At 45.1% G+C, this 19,317-nt stretch overlaps 3 protein-coding genes across 3 annotated transcripts in view; all 3 read right to left on the reverse strand.

The window, feature by feature from the left end:
- LOC141094128 (uncharacterized) overlaps positions 1-19,317 on the reverse strand; it is a 254,798-nt gene that overhangs the window by 91,654 nt on the left and 143,827 nt on the right. The window lies entirely within an intron of this gene.
- Positions 763-1,892, reverse strand: LOC141094403 (gastrula zinc finger protein XlCGF66.1-like). The gene is made up of 5 exons (XM_073580200.1): positions 1,747-1,892; positions 1,438-1,617; positions 1,232-1,355; positions 1,054-1,148; positions 763-855 (listed from the first exon to the last, which is right to left on the reverse strand). The coding sequence occupies exons 1-4, from the start codon at positions 1,885-1,887 to the stop codon at positions 1,123-1,125; spliced, it is 471 nt and encodes a 156-aa protein (XP_073436301.1). The 5' UTR covers positions 1,888-1,892; the 3' UTR covers positions 763-855; positions 1,054-1,122.
- LOC141093948 (uncharacterized) overlaps positions 13,925-19,317 on the reverse strand; it is a 28,848-nt gene continuing 23,455 nt past the window's right edge. The window contains exon 7 of the mRNA XM_073579627.1: positions 13,925-15,634. Coding sequence (XP_073435728.1) covers positions 14,295-15,634 — 1,340 coding nt within the window. The 3' untranslated portion in view covers positions 13,925-14,294. The remainder of the gene's footprint in view (positions 15,635-19,317) is intronic.

The raw sequence follows: 19,317 nt of genomic DNA on the forward strand, positions 1-19,317 counted from the left end.
GAAGCCTAATTGCCGGTTCACAACAGGCAGCCCGTCCGGCGACTAATTATCCTAGGTGCAGTTCTCTGACTGACCTGAGGGTAAGGGGGGAGCCGGAGAGCTGCGAGTTCCAAAGTGGAACTGAGAAAGTGGGATATACATAAATCCCTGCAGTACTTGGAAGATTGATAGCAGTGGTGGGGCACCCAAAATACACCCCCTGCGATAAATTGTAGAGCGAGATTAGCTTGCTGGATATTTTTGGTCACATGGTGCCAGTGGTAGGATAACTAAGATAAGCCCCCACTGTGCCTGTGATAGCCGTGTGCCGGCGGTGTGTCTCGTCCCTCCGTCCGCTGATACACCCGTGTCAGTGGTGGGACTGTGACATAGTGGTGACACAGGGTCCGCTGTCCGTCGCGTTTTGTTGGCAGCGGGACCCCCGTTAGTAGTCCTCCGTAAGTGGCGGTGGGCTGTTCGTCACACAGAGGATCTGTCTGCAGCGTCGGCTTACATCTCTATTGCCGAACACCACAGGTGGCGTCACGAATCACTCATCATAAGCACACTGAACATTTCCCTTTTACAATGGGCGCCCAGGGCCACGGGCCGGGTCCCAGCTGCCGTGACATCTCCCATTGAAGCTTATCGGGCCCGGCCCGAGTACCCCACAGCCCTGGGAGGGCGTCCCAGTAACACGGCCGGACTACACCACCGATAAAGCAGCCACAGCCGGTGACTGAGAGGAATCTTTGACTTCTCTTCATTCAGTGGTTACTACTCACCTGGGAAGTCATATGTGGGAATCTCCTCTTTACACCACTCATCATCTCTCTCATATGTCTCTGTAGTATTAATATGGGTCAGATCTTCACCCTGAAACAAATATTGTAAAAGTCACAGACAGATGGAGAAGTCCCATCTATGATCAGCTCTAATCCTGCCATCTCCACCGCTCTCATTACACAAGTATAAAACATATAATACTGGTGGATAAAACAAGACTGAGCACAAGACCTTCACAGCCGTCTACACATCATAGGGGAGATCTCCTGACACCTTCTCTCCATCTACCTGATGATCCTGAGGAGCACTGGGATCTTGGTTGCAGTCCTGTGGACGAAGAGGACGGGGACATCTCTCTTATGTTGTCCTCTTACTGGATAGATCTGGAGGAGACACATACAGGGACTGAATTCATTCTCTACATACAGATAATTATAGGCCGTGTGTATTTAGTCCTGTCTATTACCTGGAGATGTGAGGGGCTGGGGAACCTCCATTATGACGTTCTTGTACAGATCTCTGTGTCCTTCTAAATACTCCCACTCCTCCATGGAGAAATAGACAGCGACATCCTGACATCTTATAGGAACCTGACACACACAATGATACCGTCATCCCCCGATCCCTTCATAGTGTTACTGTATAATGTCCCAGCATTCCCAGCAGTGTCACCTCTCCAGTCAGCAGCTCAATCATCTTGTAGATGAGTTCTAGGATCTTCTGCTCATTGTTGTCCTCATGGATCAGGGGGTGAGGTGCAGGCCCCGTGATTGGGCTCAGGGGTCTTCCCCATCCCTCAGACACAGGGTCCTGACAGCGATCACTAGAGGTCTTCTTCACCACTGTGTAATCCTGGTTATGGAGAGACACATTAATAAACCTCACTACAGACATTTCCAGAGTCCTCACCTCTCCAGTTCTGTCCATCTGTTATTCCCATAGATAAGAATGATGTAATGTGACGTCATCAGAATCTCTCACCTCTCCAGTGAGACGGAAGAGGATCTCTAGGGTGAGGTGTAATATCCTCTCCGCCATCTTGTCTCTGTCCATATCCATCCTTGATGGGTAAATCAGGAAAATTCTCTTCTGTAGAAGATCTTCACTGAGAGGATCCGACATTGTAGAGACCTGAATGAGAAGAAGATGATCCGATGTAACATCATAAGAATCCTGTGTAATAAAACAATTACTGGAGACAATAAGGGAAACATATGAGGAGATTTATTATTTTACAGGGTTTAGTTTTCTTCCCTGACATCTACTAATAAAACCTATATATTTAGGCCACAGACAACAAGCAGTTAACTCCTCGGAGTCGGCAGCTGAACACGTTCCTCATAGACTCATCAACGTCACCATCAATTCCCATCAGAGTGAAGGAACATCGCTCCTCTATTCAGCTCTATGGATCCAGGATGAAATCCACTGCGGCCCCTGCAAGAAAAGAGTGAAGTCTGGTGAGACCCCTGAGGCCGGAGATTTCTACAGCTGCTCTGTGCGCACAGGACCTGTGATGAGGTCACTGGAGGGGAGGAGTCAGGGGTCACATGATCAGGGGCCTCAGTGTATGCAGGACTCTGCTGTGCTGGTTGTCATGGTGCTGGATGAGGGGACGTTTATGTGTGGGGTCAGGAGGGGTTTACAGGGTGGATGTAGCAGAGCCGTGTGTGTACGAGGTGTACGGAGCGGAGCCGCGTGTGTACGAGGTGTACGGAGCGGAGCCGCGTGTGTACGAGGTGTACGGAGCGGAGCCGCGTGTGTACGAGGTGTACGGAGCGGAGCCGCGTGTGTACGAGGTGTACGGAGCGGAGCCGCGTGTGTACGAGGTGTACGAAGCGGAGCCGCGTGTGTACGCGGTGTACGGAGCGGAGCCGCGTGTGTACGAGGTGTACGGAGCGGAGCCGCGTGTGTACGAGGTGTACGTAGCGGAGCCGCGTGTTTACGAGGTGTACGGAGCGGAGCCGTGTGTGTACGAGGTGTACGGAGCGGAGCCGTGTGTGTACGAGGTGTACGGAGCGCAGCCGCGTGTGTACGAGGTGTACGGAGCGGAGCCCTGTGTGTACGAGGTGTACGGAGCGGAGCCGTGTGTGTACGAGGTGTACGGAGCGCAGCCGCGTGTGTACGAGGTGTACGGAGCGGAGCCGCGTGTGTACGAGGTGTACAGAGCGGAGCCGTGTTTGTGTGGACCCCTCTGTGTACGCTGTATACCCCCAGCTTCGGTCACAGACCCCACAGTGTACGCTGTATACATCAGTATACCCCCATCTTCGGGCGCAGACCCCTGTGTACGCTGTATACACCCATATACCCCCAGCTTCGGGCGCAGACCCCTGTGTACGCTGGATACACCCATATACCTCCAGCTTCAGTCGCAGACCCCTCTGTATACTGTATACACCTGTATACCCCAAGCTTCAGTCACAGACCCCGCGTCTGTCACACTGTATACCCTCAGCTTCAGTCTCAGAACCCTGTGTGTATGCTGCATACACCCGTATACCCCCAGCTTCGGTCGCAGACCCCTCTGTGTATGCTGTGTACACCCGTATACCCCCAGCTTCGGTCACAGACCCCTGTGTTCACTGTATACATCTGTTTATCCCCAGTTTTGGTCGCAGACCCCTGTGTACACTATATACACCCATGTATGCCCAGCTTCAGTCGCAGACCCCTGTGTATGCTGTATTCTTGTGTTTTGAAACTGTTAAACTGTAAAGCGCTGTGGAATATGTTGGCGCTATATAAATAAAGATTATTACTCACCTGTATACCCCCAGCTTCAGTCACAGACCCCGCGTCTCTCACACTGTATACACCAGTATACCCCCAGCTTTAGTCTCAGACCCCTGTGTATGCTGTATACACACATATACCCCCAGCTTCGGTCACGGACCCATCTGTGTACTCTGTATACACCCGTATACCTCCAGCTTCGGTTGCAGACCCCTCTGTGTACTCTGTATACACCCGTATACCCCCAGGTTCGGTCACGGACCCATCTGTGTACTCTGTATACACCCGTATACCCCCAGATTCGGTCACAGACCCCTCTGTGTACTCTGTATACACCCGTATACCCCCAGCTTCGGTCACAGACCCCGCATATCTCACACTGTAGAACTGACGCCGGACACACACGGTAAAACTGCGGTCGTCGGTCTCTCATCTCTCGCACTTATACTGATAACATAAGATGGAGTCAGACGAACCCTCCTACAAAACATGAGAACAAAGTCATTACTACAGGACTGTGTGAGAAAGGGATTTATTCTACAAGAAACGCTGGGGCCACAAATGAGAATAACATAATGTCGTTCATCTTCTCTTTCACCATAGATATTGACAGTGAGGGCGACTTCCACTTTGCTGCAATGTGGATTTTAGTGGCCATACATAAGTAGTTTACTAGCTTCTGAAAGCTTTCTGGAAGCCGGGAAGGCCTGGTTCCCAATAAAAGGGTAAAAGGTTCCAGATCAACCGGTCCACCATACATCTGTGCTATCAGACACTTCACCTTCTCCCAAAGCCCAGAAACCACCACACAAGACCACCAAATATGTCTCATGTCACCAGATATTCCACAGCCCCTAATACAGTCTCCTGAGATTTTAGGAAAAATGCTGTGAATTTTTTCCAGTACATAATAGACTCTGTGCAATAGTTTTAAGGAGGTCTCCACAAGGGAAGTCTGGTGACTACCTCATGATAGGGTGTCACAGCTACGATACCATTCATCAATTGACTGTTCAAACCCCAGATCCTCCTCCCACTGTAACATATACTTCAATTATTTATCATTTTGTGGAGAATTTATAGCATAGTAGATCAATGAGATCGTTCCCCTGCCCAAAGGGTCATTTAGACATTTATTTTCAAAACTCGTTGCCCTGAGAGTAGTACCGCTCGGGAGGATCTGCTTTGCAAAGTGGAAGATCTGGTTCAATCGCATTACCTCCCTAACTGGAGGGTCAAATGTTTGAACAAATTCCTGTCTGTCAAGTAAGATATTAAATGGGGGAACACAAATGTTTAAGTATATGAATACCTTTCATTATCCACCAAGAAAAAATTTGTGGCTCAAGGTCTAGCGGGAACATGGGGTTTTGTAATATGGCTGTCAGGGGAGAAGGGCTTGATTGTAAGTTATATTTAAACCGGACTTTCCTCCAAAGAAGCAACGAGTGGACTGTAAAAGGAGCCACATTCATTAACCCCCCGTGGAAGTCGGTCTGTGGTCCACATTAGGCCTGATAAAGAGAATGGTTTGGAGAGAAATGATTCCAGAATAACCCATCTCAGACTATTGGGATATGAACACGCACTTATTAATGGAGCAATCTGTGCCGACTTGTAATAAAGTGTAAAATTAGGGAGGGATAAACCCCCTTCTTTTCTGTGATGTAACATAAGTTTGTGCACAATTCTGGGTTCTTTTCCGAGCCAGAGAAACTTAGACATCATAGAGTGTAAATGAGTGAACGTTCTGGCTGGTACCATAATTGGGAGGGACCTAAATAGATATAAGAAGCGAGGCAGTGACACCATTTTTAATGCCTGTATTCTGCCGAGCCAGGATAACTTTGAGGAAGCCCATCTATCCAGGTCCCTCTGGAAGTTTTGGATCAGTGGAGTGTAATTCCACCTAAACAGAGGTGACCTGTTGGCTGTTAAGTTTATAATATCCAGATATGTTAGATAATGTTCTTTGTCTATAAACCCAAAATGGGAGGCTATATTAGTTTGCTCTGTCTTAGGAAAATTTACAAATAATGCTTCGGATTTATCAATGTTAATCTTTAACCCTGAGATCTTCTCAATTTTGTGAAGAGGGAAAACACGTGAGGGAGTGTAGTGTGGGGACTTATTAATGTTAGCAGGAGATCATCCGCAAAGAGGCTGACTTTATATTGGTCTCCCATATTCTCAGGGCCCAGGATATTCTGATCTCTCCTTATTGCTTCCACAATGGGTTCCATTGCAAGTGCAAAATGATCCGGAGATAGAGGACAGCCCTGCCTGGTACCCTCTGAATATTAATTGGAGGGGGATGTGGTGACGGGAGTTTTACATAAGCGATAGGGCTATCATATAACAATTGGAGGCACTTTATAAGTTTAGGGGAGAATCCGACTTCCGATAGAACCGTAAAGAGATATGTCCAGGACACCGAATCGAAAGCCCTCTCAATATCTAATGCGAGCAGGAGAAGTCGCTTTCGCTGTAGGTTAGTTGTATGAATAATATTTAACGCTCTCCTAATATTATCTGGGGCCTGTCACGCTGGTATAAAACCAACCTGATCCCGATGGATGAGGTGAGGGAGGATTTTATTGATCCTGTTAGTCACAATGGATGTAAAGATTTTGAAGTCAATGTATAAGAGGGATATAGGTCTATAATTTGTTGTGAGATGATCTTTCTTAGGATTAGGGATTACGGTTACATGCGCCACGTAGAGCTCAGGGGGCAGCTGTGAGCCATTTAGTAGTGAATTACAGAGGTTTTTATATGTGGTGTCAGCACATCGCTGCATTATTTATAATATATTGCTGTAAGACCATCCGGCCCCGGGGCCTTTCCTCTTTTTAGTTTTTTGATTGGTGAAACTATTTCCTCCTCAGAGATGTGTAAATGGAGTTGTTGTGCCGCGGACTCAGTCAGGTTAGGTAGATGTAGTGTGTGAAGGAATGACTCCAGTAGTGAGGGGGGGTGATTGTGGGGGGAATACAAACTCTGGGGGTATTCATTATAAGTGCTATACATGACATCGGGGTGGGCTGAGATCTGACCCTTAGGGTCTTTTATAGAGGAGATTATATGCAGTGACTCTCTCATTCTGAGCTTACGAGCGGCATCTTATTAGGCTTATTGGCATGGTAATAAAACGCGGCTTTACTCCAAGTTAGCGCCTCTCCGTTCTGGTGGTGAGAATGGCGTCTAATTGTCATTTCATATCTTGTATTTGTGTAGATAAGTATAGGGGTGAAGAGCGCTGATTGGCCAATTCTCACTCCTGCAGTTTCTCCTCCAGTCTGGGCTGTAATTCAGACCTTTCTTCTTCCTGTCGGCCGATAACTTAATCACAGAACCGGGAATAGATTTTCTGTGCGCGAGTCACATTGCTCCAAGTGAGGCCTCCTCCGCTGTGTGAGTTTACGGGAAATTTGTTCTATCTTCTCTTATAGCGGTTACATTAGAGATTTGGGCATTTTAGCTCCTGGTGTGGAGTCGATAGCACAATCATATGCCGCCATATAGTAGACGGCCGGTAACTGGTGAGAATTCCCTCCTGTGTGGGGTCTATTTCCCTCCAGAGAAGTCACACGTTACATTCCACACATAACACTGTGTAGAGAAGGCGGCGCGGGGTAATTGTGCCAGTAGTGAGGGGCGAATAATGGCGGGAATGTCACTGACTGAGGAGAAGGCTCCATGGAGGTCTGCACTCCGGAGATCATGTGACCCCTGACTCCTCCCCTCCTGTGACCTCATCACAGGTCCTGTGCACAGAGCAGCCATATATGTGGAGTGCGGCTCTGCAGGTTAGTGATGGGCAGTCCGGCTCTTCTGGCTCCTTTCCCCACTTGTCTCCCTCCTGTCCCCTCACTATAAAGCCTGGGCCTCATTATACAGCTGTACAGGGGTCTAGTGAAGGCTTTTTAGCCCTTTCCTCAGACTGTAGCTCCTGGGATCAGGCCCTCACTCCTGTCCCTTCACTATAAAGCCTGGGCCTCATTATACAGCTGTACAGGGGTCTAGTGAAGGCTTTTTAGCCCTTTCCTCAGACTGTAGCTCCTGGGATCAGGCCCTCACTCCTGTCCCTTCACTATAGAGCCTGGGCCTCACTATACAGCTGTACAGGGGTCTAGTGAAGGCTTTTTAGCCCTTTCCTCAGACTGTAGCTCCTGGGCACAGGCCCTCACTCCTGTCCCTTTACTATAAAGCCTGGGCCTCATTATACAGCTGTACAGGGGTCTAGTGAAGGCTTTTTAGCCCTTTCCTCAGACTGTAGCTCCTGGGATCAGGCCCTCACTCCTGTCCCTTCACCATAGAGCCTGGGCCTCATTATACAGCTGTACAGGGGTCTAGTGAAGGCTTTTTAGCCCTTTCCTCAGACTGTAGCTCCTGGGCACAGGCCCTCACTCCTGTCCCTTTACTATAAAGCCTGGGCCTCATTATACAGCTGTACAGGGGTCTAGTGAAGGCTTTTTAGCCCTTTCCTCAGACTGTAGCTCCTGGGATCAGGCCCTCACTCCTGTCCCTTCACTATAAAGCCTGGGCTTCATTATACAGCTGTACAGGGGTCTAGTGAAGGCTTTTTATCCCTTTCCTCAGACTGTAGCTCCTGGGATCAGGCCCTCACTCCTGTCCCTTCACTATAGAGCCTGGGCCTCATTATACAGCTGTATAGGGGTCTAGTAAAGGCTTTTTAGCCCTTTCCTCAGTCTGTAGCTCCTGGGCACAGGCCCTCACTCCTGTCCCTTCACTATGAAGCCTGGGCCTCATTATACAGCTGTACAGGGGTCTAGTGAAGGCTTTTTAGCCCTTTTCTCAGTCTGTAGCTCCTGGGAACAGGCCCTCACTCCTGTCCCTTCACTATAAAGCCTGGGCCTCATTATACAGCTGTACAGGGGTCTAGTGAAGGTTCTTTAGCCCTTTCCTCAGACTGTAGCTCCTGGGAACAGGCCCTCACTCCTGTCCCTTCTCTATAAAGCTTGGGCCTCATTATACAGCTGTACAGGGGTCTAGTGAAGGCTTTTTAGCCCTTTCCTCAGTCTGTAGCTCCTGGGAACAGCCCCTCACTCCAGTCCCTTCACTATAAAGCCTGGGCCTCATTATACAGCTGTACAGGGGTATAGTGAAGGCTTTTTAGCCCTTTCCTCAGACTGTAGCTCCTGGGAACAGGCCCTCACTCCTGTCCCTTCACTATAAAGCCTGGGCCTCATTATACAGCTGTACAGGGGTATAGTGAAGGCTAGTGAACATGCTCAGGAGCCCATCTAACCATACCTTCTTTTATCCTCATCTACAGGATAATCCACAAAAATTTGCAAGATATTGTCTAGCAGTGACACCCATTACCCGGTGACTACAGACTCTCTTCTCATAAGTCGTATGACCTCATTGCAATAACCTCTATATGTAGTATTTTTTCTGCCGCCATGTCTTGTTCCCCTTCTCTTGTACTAGATTAACTCTATATCCCTGAGTGATCTTATGGCATTTGTTATATCACTAAAACGCTTTTGGAGATACGTATTCTGTATATTTTGTAAATCTAATATATAAAGCTCAAAGTGTGTATGTGTGTGTGTGTGTACGTTTGTTTGTATGTCCGGGATAGGCATCCGCACCGTCGCAGCTACAGCCACAAAATTTGGCACAGTCACACGTCTGGACCCCGAGAGCGTCCTAAGCTATGTTGTGAGGCGAAATTTTAACCCCGCGCGTTCCAATTCACCAAACAATGTTGCCCCTATCTACATACTGGGGGAAAAAGTGTGTGCGCGTCAAGCCCCGCCCCTCATTGTGATGTCACAATGCCCTATTTGCATACTAGGGAAGCAGTGTGTGTGCGCCAAGCCCTGCCCCTCATTATGATGTCACAATGGTTGCCATGGCGACGCTGATGTCATCAAAGGTTGCAAGCCCCGCCGCCGCTCATTATGATGTCATAATGGTTGACTATGAGATGGAGGATGTGTGATGAGTATATGAGCACTGGACTATGGGATGGAGGATATGTAGGATGGGTATATGAGAACGGCACTATGGGATGGAGGATATGTATATGGGCACAGGACTATGAGATGAAGGATGTGTGATGGGTATATGGGCACTCGACTATGGGATGGCGAATATGTATGATGGGTATATGGGCATGGGACTATGGGATGGAGAATATGTATGATGGGTATATGGGCATGGGACTATGGGATGGAGGATGTGTGATGGGTATATGGGCACTCGACTTTGGGATGGAGGATATTTATGATGGGTATATGGGCACGGGCCTATGGGATCGTGGATATGTATGATGGGTATATGGGCACGGGACTATGGGATGGAGGATAATTATAATTTTCTATAACTAACCACAGTTATGATGTCACAATGGTTGCCATGGAGACGCTGATGTCATCAAAGGTTGCAAGCCCTGCTGCCGCTCATTATGATGTCATAATGGTTGACTATGGATTGGAGGATGTGTGATGAGTATATGTGCACCGGACTATGGGATGGAGGATATGTATGACAGGTATATGGGCACGGGACTATGGGATGGAGGATATGTATATGGGCACGGGACTATGGGATGGAGGATATGTATGATGGGTATATGGGCTCGGGACTATGGGATGGCGGATATGTATATGGGCACGGGACTATGGGATGGAGGATGTGTGATGGGTATATGGGCACTGGACTATGGAATGGAGGATATGTATGACGGGTATATGGGCTCGGGACTATGGGATCGCGGATATGTATATGGGCACGGGACTATGGGATGGAGGATGTGTGATGGGTATATGGGCACTGGACTATGGGATGGAGGATATGTATGACGGGTATATGGGCTCGGGACTATGGGATGGCGGATATGTATATGGGCACGGGACTATGGGATGGAGGATGTGTGATGGGTATATGGGCACTGGACTATGGGATGGAGGATATGTATGACGGGTATATGGGCACGGGACTATGGGATGGCGAATATGTATATGGGCACGGGACTATGGGATGGAGGATGTGTGATGGGTATATGGGCACTGGACTATGGGATGGAGGATATGTATGATGGGTATATGGGCACGGGACTATGAGATGGCGGATATGTATGATGGGTATATGGGCACGGGACTATGGGATGGAGGATATGTATGATGGATATATGGGCACGGGACTATGAGATGAAGGATGTGTGATGGGTATATGGGCACTCGACTATGGGATGGCGAATATGTATGATGGGTATGAGTATGGGACTATGGGATGGAGAATATGTATGATGGGTTTATGGGCATGGGACTATGGGATGGAGAATATGTATGATGGGTATATGGGCATGGGACTATGGGATGGAGGATGTGTGATGGGTATATGGGCACTCGACTATGGGATCGTGGATATGTATGATGGGTATATGGGCACGGGACTATGGGATGGAGGATAAATATAATTTTCTATAACTAACCACAGTTAGCTACTATGCCTGGGCAGCGCCGGGCTCTTCAGCTAGTTATATATATATTTCTTTGATTCTTATTGTATGTATTTTATTATTACAGCGACTAAGTGATAAATGCCGTCATCAGGCCAAAACGTCAGCTGTCACTTCCTCACCGTCAACCAATAAGAAATTTTTCACTTTGAACACAATCAATGTGTGCAGTGATTCTATATTGAAACTTTACTCAGGACATGCACACTGCCACAGTGAGCAAGTGCAGTTCGGTGTGCCTGACACATAGCAATTAATGACATTAGGAAAATAACAGCAGAACACACAAAGCATTAATCTTTTATTTCAAAGCATATTCAAAAAATAGCAAGATTGCATTAACTAAAAATAGTTTTTAAAATGTTCTAATAAAAAGAAATTTTACTTAAACTGGATGGACGTGCTGGAAACACCCCTCCTTCCTCCCCACGTAAAAGAGTATGGATGACAAATTCAATCCAGAAAAATTTCTCAATGCTTATTTGGAATGTTATATACCGTCGAAATGCACCACAAAGCACGTAATACTCTATAGATAACACAATAGTCTATTTTTTCAACCCCCAAAGAAAGAATGTGGTCAACTGCCGCTGATATTTATTAAGCAACGGACTGTAAAGCACTAAGTCCTGCCTAGAGACTGTATTCAGCCAATTCCCCTGCTCATGCAACTGTCCCTCGCTAGGTTAAATGCAGAAAGTATCTGATACAAACAAAAAAGCACAAGATTAGCCCTTAAAAGGACTGTTAATATGATGGTTCAGCTTCAGCACCAGTATCAACACTACAGGACTCCGATTTGTTATACTGTGTACACACAGGCCTGTACAACCACTCCAATAAGAACTGTCCTTGAGCTATGCACTGGCATCAGTGTGCCGAGCGTGGCGGTACCTGTTCTTTTATAACCACTGATTATATAATACGGCCAGTCAATCACAGTAATGCCACTACCACGATGGCTACGGCATCACAGTGACTGGCAGGCAATCCCCTGCATGTTTATTTGCTGTGTAACAGACACCAAACATGTGGAGTGGGGATTTGAACTTCAAATCCGAGCAACGGCTAATGCTCACCAAGTATTTCCAAGCCCCCAGATACTCAAGTGATATCTGTGTATCAACTGTCATGATCCAGGTGGGATCTGACAGATTAAATGCACAAAGTAACCTTTTTTTTTTCCATTGGCTGTGTGCCAAATGTGGTTTTGCCCCCGGTGGCCATTAGGGTCATTGCACTGTGGTGGTTTCAGTTGTAGTTTTATCCCTGGTGGCCATTAGGGTCATTGCACTCTGGTTACCTTAGTTTGTGCACGTGGTTAAGTAAGAGGTGTGATTGCTCTATAAAAGAGTATCAGGTGTGTCAATCACTGTTGGTGATAGGTCTTCATTTGCAAGCAAGCCTGGGTGAAGGATGGAGCTAAAGGAGAGTCACAGGCAGCTCAGTGAGATTCCTTGAGTGTCAGCTATGGTGTCTGCAAGGAGGGCTGGCATGGGTTGGTGGAGTCGCAGCTATGGTGTCAGCAAGAAGTTTGTGCATGGATTGGTGGAGTGGCAGCTAGGGTGTAGAGCTGCACTCAAAATGCTGGACGTTGTTGCGGAGAGCTGGACTCAAGCATGCTGGACTTTTTGGCAAAAAAAGCTACTCATTTGCTGGACTCTGCTTCTGGACAGCTGCACGCAGGTGGTGAACTCTGTTTGCACCAAGATTGCACTATGGTGATGGATCCGGTTGGAGGAAAAGATGCACGCAGGTGGTGGGCTCTGTTGCTGGGAGCGTAAGCAACAGAGCAAAGCTAAGTGGTGTTTTCCTCTGTTTGGTCACTTTTCCTTATGTGTGTTTTAGTGCAGTGGTGGGATTAGTTTCCACACCGACCATTTCCCTAGTGAGGGTTTAGGTACAGGGCGAGTCAGGGTTCTTAGGTTCCTGATCGTCGCCCGGTGCGGAACCGGCCTAGGGAACGTTAGGAGTGTAGAGACTCTGACTCGGGAGTGCAGGAGGTCTCCACTTCCCCGTTCCCTATCGCAGGGCCACCATTGTTATTGTTACCCAGATTTTCCCTTATTGTTTAAATTTGCCTTACTGGAGGCGGGGTTTCCAGATTTACGTGTTACGTGTATTACCTAAATTCGCCTGTTGGAGGCGGCATATCCAGCTGCACGTTTTATTATTTAAATTTGCCCCACTGGAGGCGGTGTATCCAGGGTCACGCGCGTCATCTAAATCTGCCCTGCTGGAGGCGCTGTGTCCAGCCACGCGTGACCGTGACATCAACTAGCATGTTCACTCATCCCTAGTAATTATCCTGTTATGTTTTTGTGCATTTCGTCAATAACATATGTTGTGTGTCCTATTCAGAGTTATTTCTTATGGTCAACAAAATACGATTTTCTAGTAATTTTTCACACACTACTCTAGGTATGATAATGGTTTCTCTCTGTGTGAGAGTTTTGATGTTTAAAGGGGATATCCACTACTTGGACAAATCCTTCTCACTGGAAAAGGAAAGATTCTATGCTACAAACTCCAGCTTCTACGCTGCAAATCCAAGACATGTTTAAAATGATGAATTCTTTATTTTTTTCTAAGTTACAATATAGTCATATCAAAAAGTGTTTTTTTTCCTTTCTTGGTTGAAACATGTGGAAAAAATGTATTTAAAAATCATAGGGAATATAGGGAAAAGACTAATAGAATACCAAATGCGTTTCGAAAGCAAGTGCGTTCTTAAATTTGGTTCACTGTCTCCACTTTTGGGAATGTCAAACAATAAAAGTCAGAGAGCAGCGGTGGCCCTAGCTTCCTCTTGATGTTCAATAAATCCGAAAGCAAGAACAGTGAAGCCAGTGCTGATTTTGTAACAACCTCACAATAGCCCCGGGAACGTAAGTCCCAAGACCACTTGAACGACACTGGCACGGAAAGTGAGCATGGACATTTTTATTTGAAATAGGCCAAACATAAGGAATGACAAGGGGGTTTGTCCTAGTAATACACAAACTCTTTAAGAAATACATTTTTTGGTTAAGACATTTCCAACATTCTGAGCATGAGAAAGGATTCACCCCCTTTGTGACTTTTCTGATGTAAAGAACTGATTTTAGTGTAAAACATTCCCTACATTATGAACATGAAAAAGGCTTCTCCCTGTGTGAATTCTTTGGTGACGAAGATTTGATTTCCTTACAAAACATTTCCCACATTCGGAACATGAAAAAGGCTTCTCCCCTGTGTGAAATCTTTGGTGACGAAAAAGATATGATTTCCTTACAAAACATTTCCCACATTCAGAACATCAAAAAGCCTTCTCCCCTGTGTGAGTTCTTTGGTGCATTACAAGATTCCCTCTAGAGTTAAAACATTTCCCATTCTGAACAGGAAAAAGGCCTGTGTGGGTTCTCTGGTGTATAACGAGATCTGATTTCTGGTTAAAATATTTCCCACATTCTGAACATGAAAAAGCCTTCTCCCCTGCATGGTTTTTTTGGTGTGAAGCAAGATTCCATTTGTTGTTAAAACATTTTCCACATTCTAAACAGGAAAACGGCTTTTCCCCTGAGTGGGTTCTCTGGTGTGTAACTAAAGCCGATTTCTGATTAAAACATTTCTCACATTCTGAACAGGAAAACGGCTTCTCCCCTGTGTGGGTTCTCTGGTGCTGAACCAAAGCTGATTTCTTGTTAAAACATTTCCCACATTCTGAACAAGAAAAAGGCTTCTCCCCTGTGTGAGTTCTCTGGTGTTTAACGAGATCTGATTTCTGGCTAAAACATTTCCCACATTCTGAACATGAAAAAGGCTTCTCCCCTGTGTGAGTTCTCAGGTGCTTAACCAAAGCTGATTTCTCGTTAAAACATTTCCCACATTCTGAACATGAAAAAGGTTTCTCCCCTGTGTGGGTTCTTTGGTGTATAACAAGATTCCCTTTTAAGTTAAACCATTTCCCACATTCTGAACAGGAAAAAGGCTTCTCCCCTGTGTGGGTTCTTTGGTGTAAAACAAGATGCCATTTCTGTTTAAAACATTTCCCACATTCTGAACAGGAAAATGGCTTCTCCCCTGTGTGAGTTCTCTGGTGATTAACCAAAGCTGATTTATCGCTAAAACATTTCCCACATTCTGAACATGAAAAAGGTTTCTCCCCTGTGTGGGTTCTTTGGTGTTTAACAAGATTCCCTTTAAAGTTAAAACATTTCCCACATTCTGAACAGGAAAAAGGCTTCTCCCCTGTGTGGGTTCTTTTGTGTCTAACAAGATGTGATTTGAGCTTAAAACATTTAACACACTTGGAACAAGAAAATATTTTCTCCACAGTGTGAATTTTTGGATGTTTAAGTAAAGACTTTTTGATGGGAAAACTGTTTCCAGATTCTGAACATGAAAATAGCTTCTTAGATTTAGGAATATTTCCGTTTTTAATGCTTATTTGGTGACTCTGATTTTGCTTAGTTGTTGCTAATGAATCAGAAGATGGGACCTGTTTCAAAGGATCAGATGAGAGATCTTTGCTGTGAAGAGATGATGATATATCTGGAGTAACGGCATTCACTTCAATTGTATCCAGTGGGATCTCAAAATCATCTGATTTAAAAATTGAAGATGTCAGCTGTCCCTCTGATCTCTTGGTACAGTCATCTGCCAAGATATAAACCAATTATTATTTTTGAATAAAATATTTGAATGTCATTTAACATTTCTACTTAAACTGTCTGCAAAAATGGCAAGTTACGTAAAAATATTGAATTCTTCACCAAGACAATGACAGTTCATGGTTTAATAGAAAATCTCATAGGATGAACCAGTAGTGTGTGGTGTTCAACTGTTTATTCATTCTGCCTCCCAAATATGGAATAAAAAGCCACAAAGAAATGTTATGTTGATGAACATAATACAAATAAAAACTTCTATTGATCTCACAAAAAAACAAAGACCCCACTCAGGGCAATCATCTGTTAGTGGAAAAACAGATGTTTCCACCTTATTAGTTGCTCAAAGGCTCCTGAAAAGTAACATGGCTTCCATTAACCAATCCACCAATATCCGCTCTCCCAAAGTCAAATATCCCTCTCGCTTCTGAGCCATGTAGTGCGCCCAAACCACATTTAGCATCCGTATATTTGGCATTACTAAAGTGAGAAGAACCCACTTAATTTGTTGTGTGTGTCTCCTGGAGCACAATCTGGGCACTGCGTGTTGGGTAATAAAATGGCAAATGTGTAATTTTTTTTCTCCCATATCCACTGTGTGCTAATTTCTGGAAAGTGCATGTGGAATCAAATAATCTCTACTCCAATAGATTAATTATATGAGGGTTACAATTTCTAAAATGGAGTCACTTTATGGGGATTTCTACTGCTCTGGTCTTCTGAATTTTTTTCATATTAGGGTTTCTGCAGGTGGTGTGACATCTCTTCTGAGATCTGCTCCTACGATGTCTGCTTTTGTCATCAGGCATGTCCTTATTCACATGGCAGGCGGCGCTGGTAATGGAGTAAACGTTGAAACCAGAAGCTCTGGACGATGTAAGCTCAGTCCAGCCACTAAGGTTAGGGTGCCTGGAGCAAGTAGAGCAATCCAATCTGGCAGTATAGGTGTATGTGCTGTCCAGCTGACGTAATCTGCTCCCTAATTTGTCAACTGGATAGCACCATATTCTACGAAAGCTCAAAGCATATTGAAGAATCTGCCATATACAGCGCTGTTCTCCTCTGGTTCAGTCCTCTGTGCTCAGCTCCCTGCTGGTGTATTTGTTTCCTGTTGTGATCCCGGCTTATTTGCTGACTACTATTGCGCCTTGTGATTTTGTATTTTTTGTCATACTGTTTCTGATGCGGCTTCCTAACTATTTTTCTTCCTAGTTTACACCACCGAACCACAGGCAACACTATGGCCCAAGCCTGGGGGGTCTCTATGTAAGTCCAGATCCATGTAGAGGGGTTAAATGGGTGAGGAGCAATACAATCCCTGGGATCAGGAAAATGGAGTAGATAGAGCCAACCCTGTTTGTGGTGGCCATCTTTTTAGCTGCCAGGTGGTCACAACCACCGCTCCCGATACATTGTGTCTGCAAACTATTCCAGTGAGATCTGGATTCAAATAGCTAAATGGCGCTCCTTCCCTATATCAACCCTGAAATGTGCCTAGACAGTAGTGTACAATCGTGTATAGGGTATTGTTGGATTCAAGAGAAGTTGTAAAATAATTTGTGAGGTCCATCTATTTGCTATTCCACTTTGTGACAGTGAAAAAATTGGGGCTCATATTTTGTGAAGAATAAAAGTGACAGAAGTCAGATTTCAAAAATGGGCCCAGATGAGGAACACAAAACTGGCTGCGGGAAATGGTTATCATAGTATTTTGGACACTATTGTAGTCAAAAACTGAGTCTAGACAATAAGACATCTAAAGAAATGATCAAATTCAACAATCTTCATCAGTAAAAAATGAGTAGTCGTGAAACCTCTCTGGAGTATTTACCGTATGGGGCTTGGTGGTTCTTGGCAATCTAAACTATCGTAAGGGCCAATATTTTCTGTCAGATGAGTTTCAAGAAGAAATATTACATAGTCAAAGAGAAGAGTAGAGAAAGTATTAGCTCCTCCATTTCAGGAGATTGTGCAGTAATCTGAATTCCTTAGGATTGAAAACAATGTAATTTATGACGTGGAGAGAATCCATGAAACCAGGGCTGGAGCAAACACATCTCCTGCAGGCGGGAATAAATGTCTATTACAGCCATCAGTCACGCACAGCTTAGAGATCTATCATGGCACAGCTGGAATGTTTCCTCCTGACGAAGGAGTTCTTCCGAAACGCGCGTCGGGGCGCGTTACTGTGGCTATCCGCCTCTACCACTGCTCTTCATCTACCGGGTAATATATTATGCTTTACCTAGTTTTATGCCATTTTCATTACTGAGCGCAGGACATTTTATTTAGTCCACCATACCATAGATCCAGTCTGGTGCTGGCTCAGACCTAAGTCCTATACTGGCCCATGTCCACTACATAGCGCTATATGATAATTTAATCTACCACATGGGTTACCATATTAGCTTATGTACTCTATTACTAAGCGCTTTATCTATTGTACGGCTTATTGCACGGCTTAACATAGCATTTTCTTTGTGCTGGTTCATGCTTTATATTTAGCGCTATATTGTGGTTTATTATATCATATTGGGTTCAACACCTTTTGTGTCATAGAAGCGCCGAACAATTTACTTATTGTATATATGGTGTGCTGGAGACACATATATATTTTTTTTTTTCATACAATCGCTTATCAGCTTGTTGATTGTATTTTTTTGTCTCTGTGCTGGCCCATGTTTACTACATAGCGCTATATGGCAGTTTAATCCACCACATGGGTTTTGTGTTAATATTTGAGGATTTGATACTCAGCCTTTTATATACATGCTATGGATGGTATTTTTGTGCTTTTTCATGTCCATCTTTATAGCGCCTTGTGGTAATCCAATCTATTACATTAAGCTACATATTTTGTGATTGAGTCCAATATATAGCGCTATATGTTCATCCATTTCAGGCTCCATGTCTTGCTGTTCAGCACTATGTAGTTTACATACTGGTATTGCATATTTGTGAACAAATTTTGTTTACCCAACTATTTCAGCAGTCCATTTTATTACTTTTATTTTTCACATTTTTATTACATTATTCCCTTTTACACATATTAAAAGCATATATATCATCATTATTGTCACCTAGTGTTTCACACTTGACATTTTTTCATTTTTTCACAATAATAATTTTTTGTGTTTTTTCACTTTATTTATTTTCACACACATATACATATACCGTATATACTCGAGTATAAGCTGACCCGAGTATAAGCCGACCCCCCTAATTTTGCCACAAAAAACTGGGAAAACTTATTGACTCGAGTATAAGCCTAGGGTGGGAAATGCTCCATAGATTATTCCCCCATAAGAAGCTCCATATTGTTCCCCCATATGCTGCCCCCATTAGAAGCTCCATATTGTTCCCCCATATACTGCCCCCATTAGAAGCTCCATATTGTTCCCCCATATACTGCCCCCATTAGAAGCTCCATATTGTTCCCCCATATACTGCCCCCATTAGAAGCTCCATATTGTTCCCCTATATGCTGCCCCCATTAGAAGCTCCATATTGTTCCCCCATATGCTGCCCCCATTAGCAGCTCAATATTGTTCCCCCATATACTGCCCCCATTAGCAGCTCCATATTGTTCCCCCATATGCTGCCCCCATTAGCAGCTCCATATTGTTCCCCCATATACTGCCCCCATTAGCAGCTCCATATTGTTCCCCCATA

The sequence above is a fragment of the Dendrobates tinctorius genome, unplaced genomic scaffold (genome assembly GCF_039654945.1).
Source record: "Dendrobates tinctorius isolate UK_male_01 unplaced genomic scaffold, ASM3965494v1 ptg000063l, whole genome shotgun sequence".
In the NCBI taxonomy this organism is placed as follows: Eukaryota; Metazoa; Chordata; class Amphibia; order Anura; family Dendrobatidae; genus Dendrobates; species Dendrobates tinctorius.

Coding starts and splice junctions, on each gene's coding strand:
- LOC141094403 (XM_073580200.1), bottom strand. CDS start 1,887: ATGTCGGATCCTCTCAGTGAAGATCTTCTACAGAAGAGAATTTTCCTG. Junction 1,618..1,746: donor TCTTCCGTCTCACTGGAGAG/GTGAGAGATTCT, acceptor CTCCATAACCAG/GATTACACAGTGGTGAAGAA. Junction 1,149..1,231: donor CCAGCCCCTCACATCTCCAG/GTAATAGACAGG, acceptor TGTCTCCTCCAG/ATCTATCCAGTAAGAGGACA.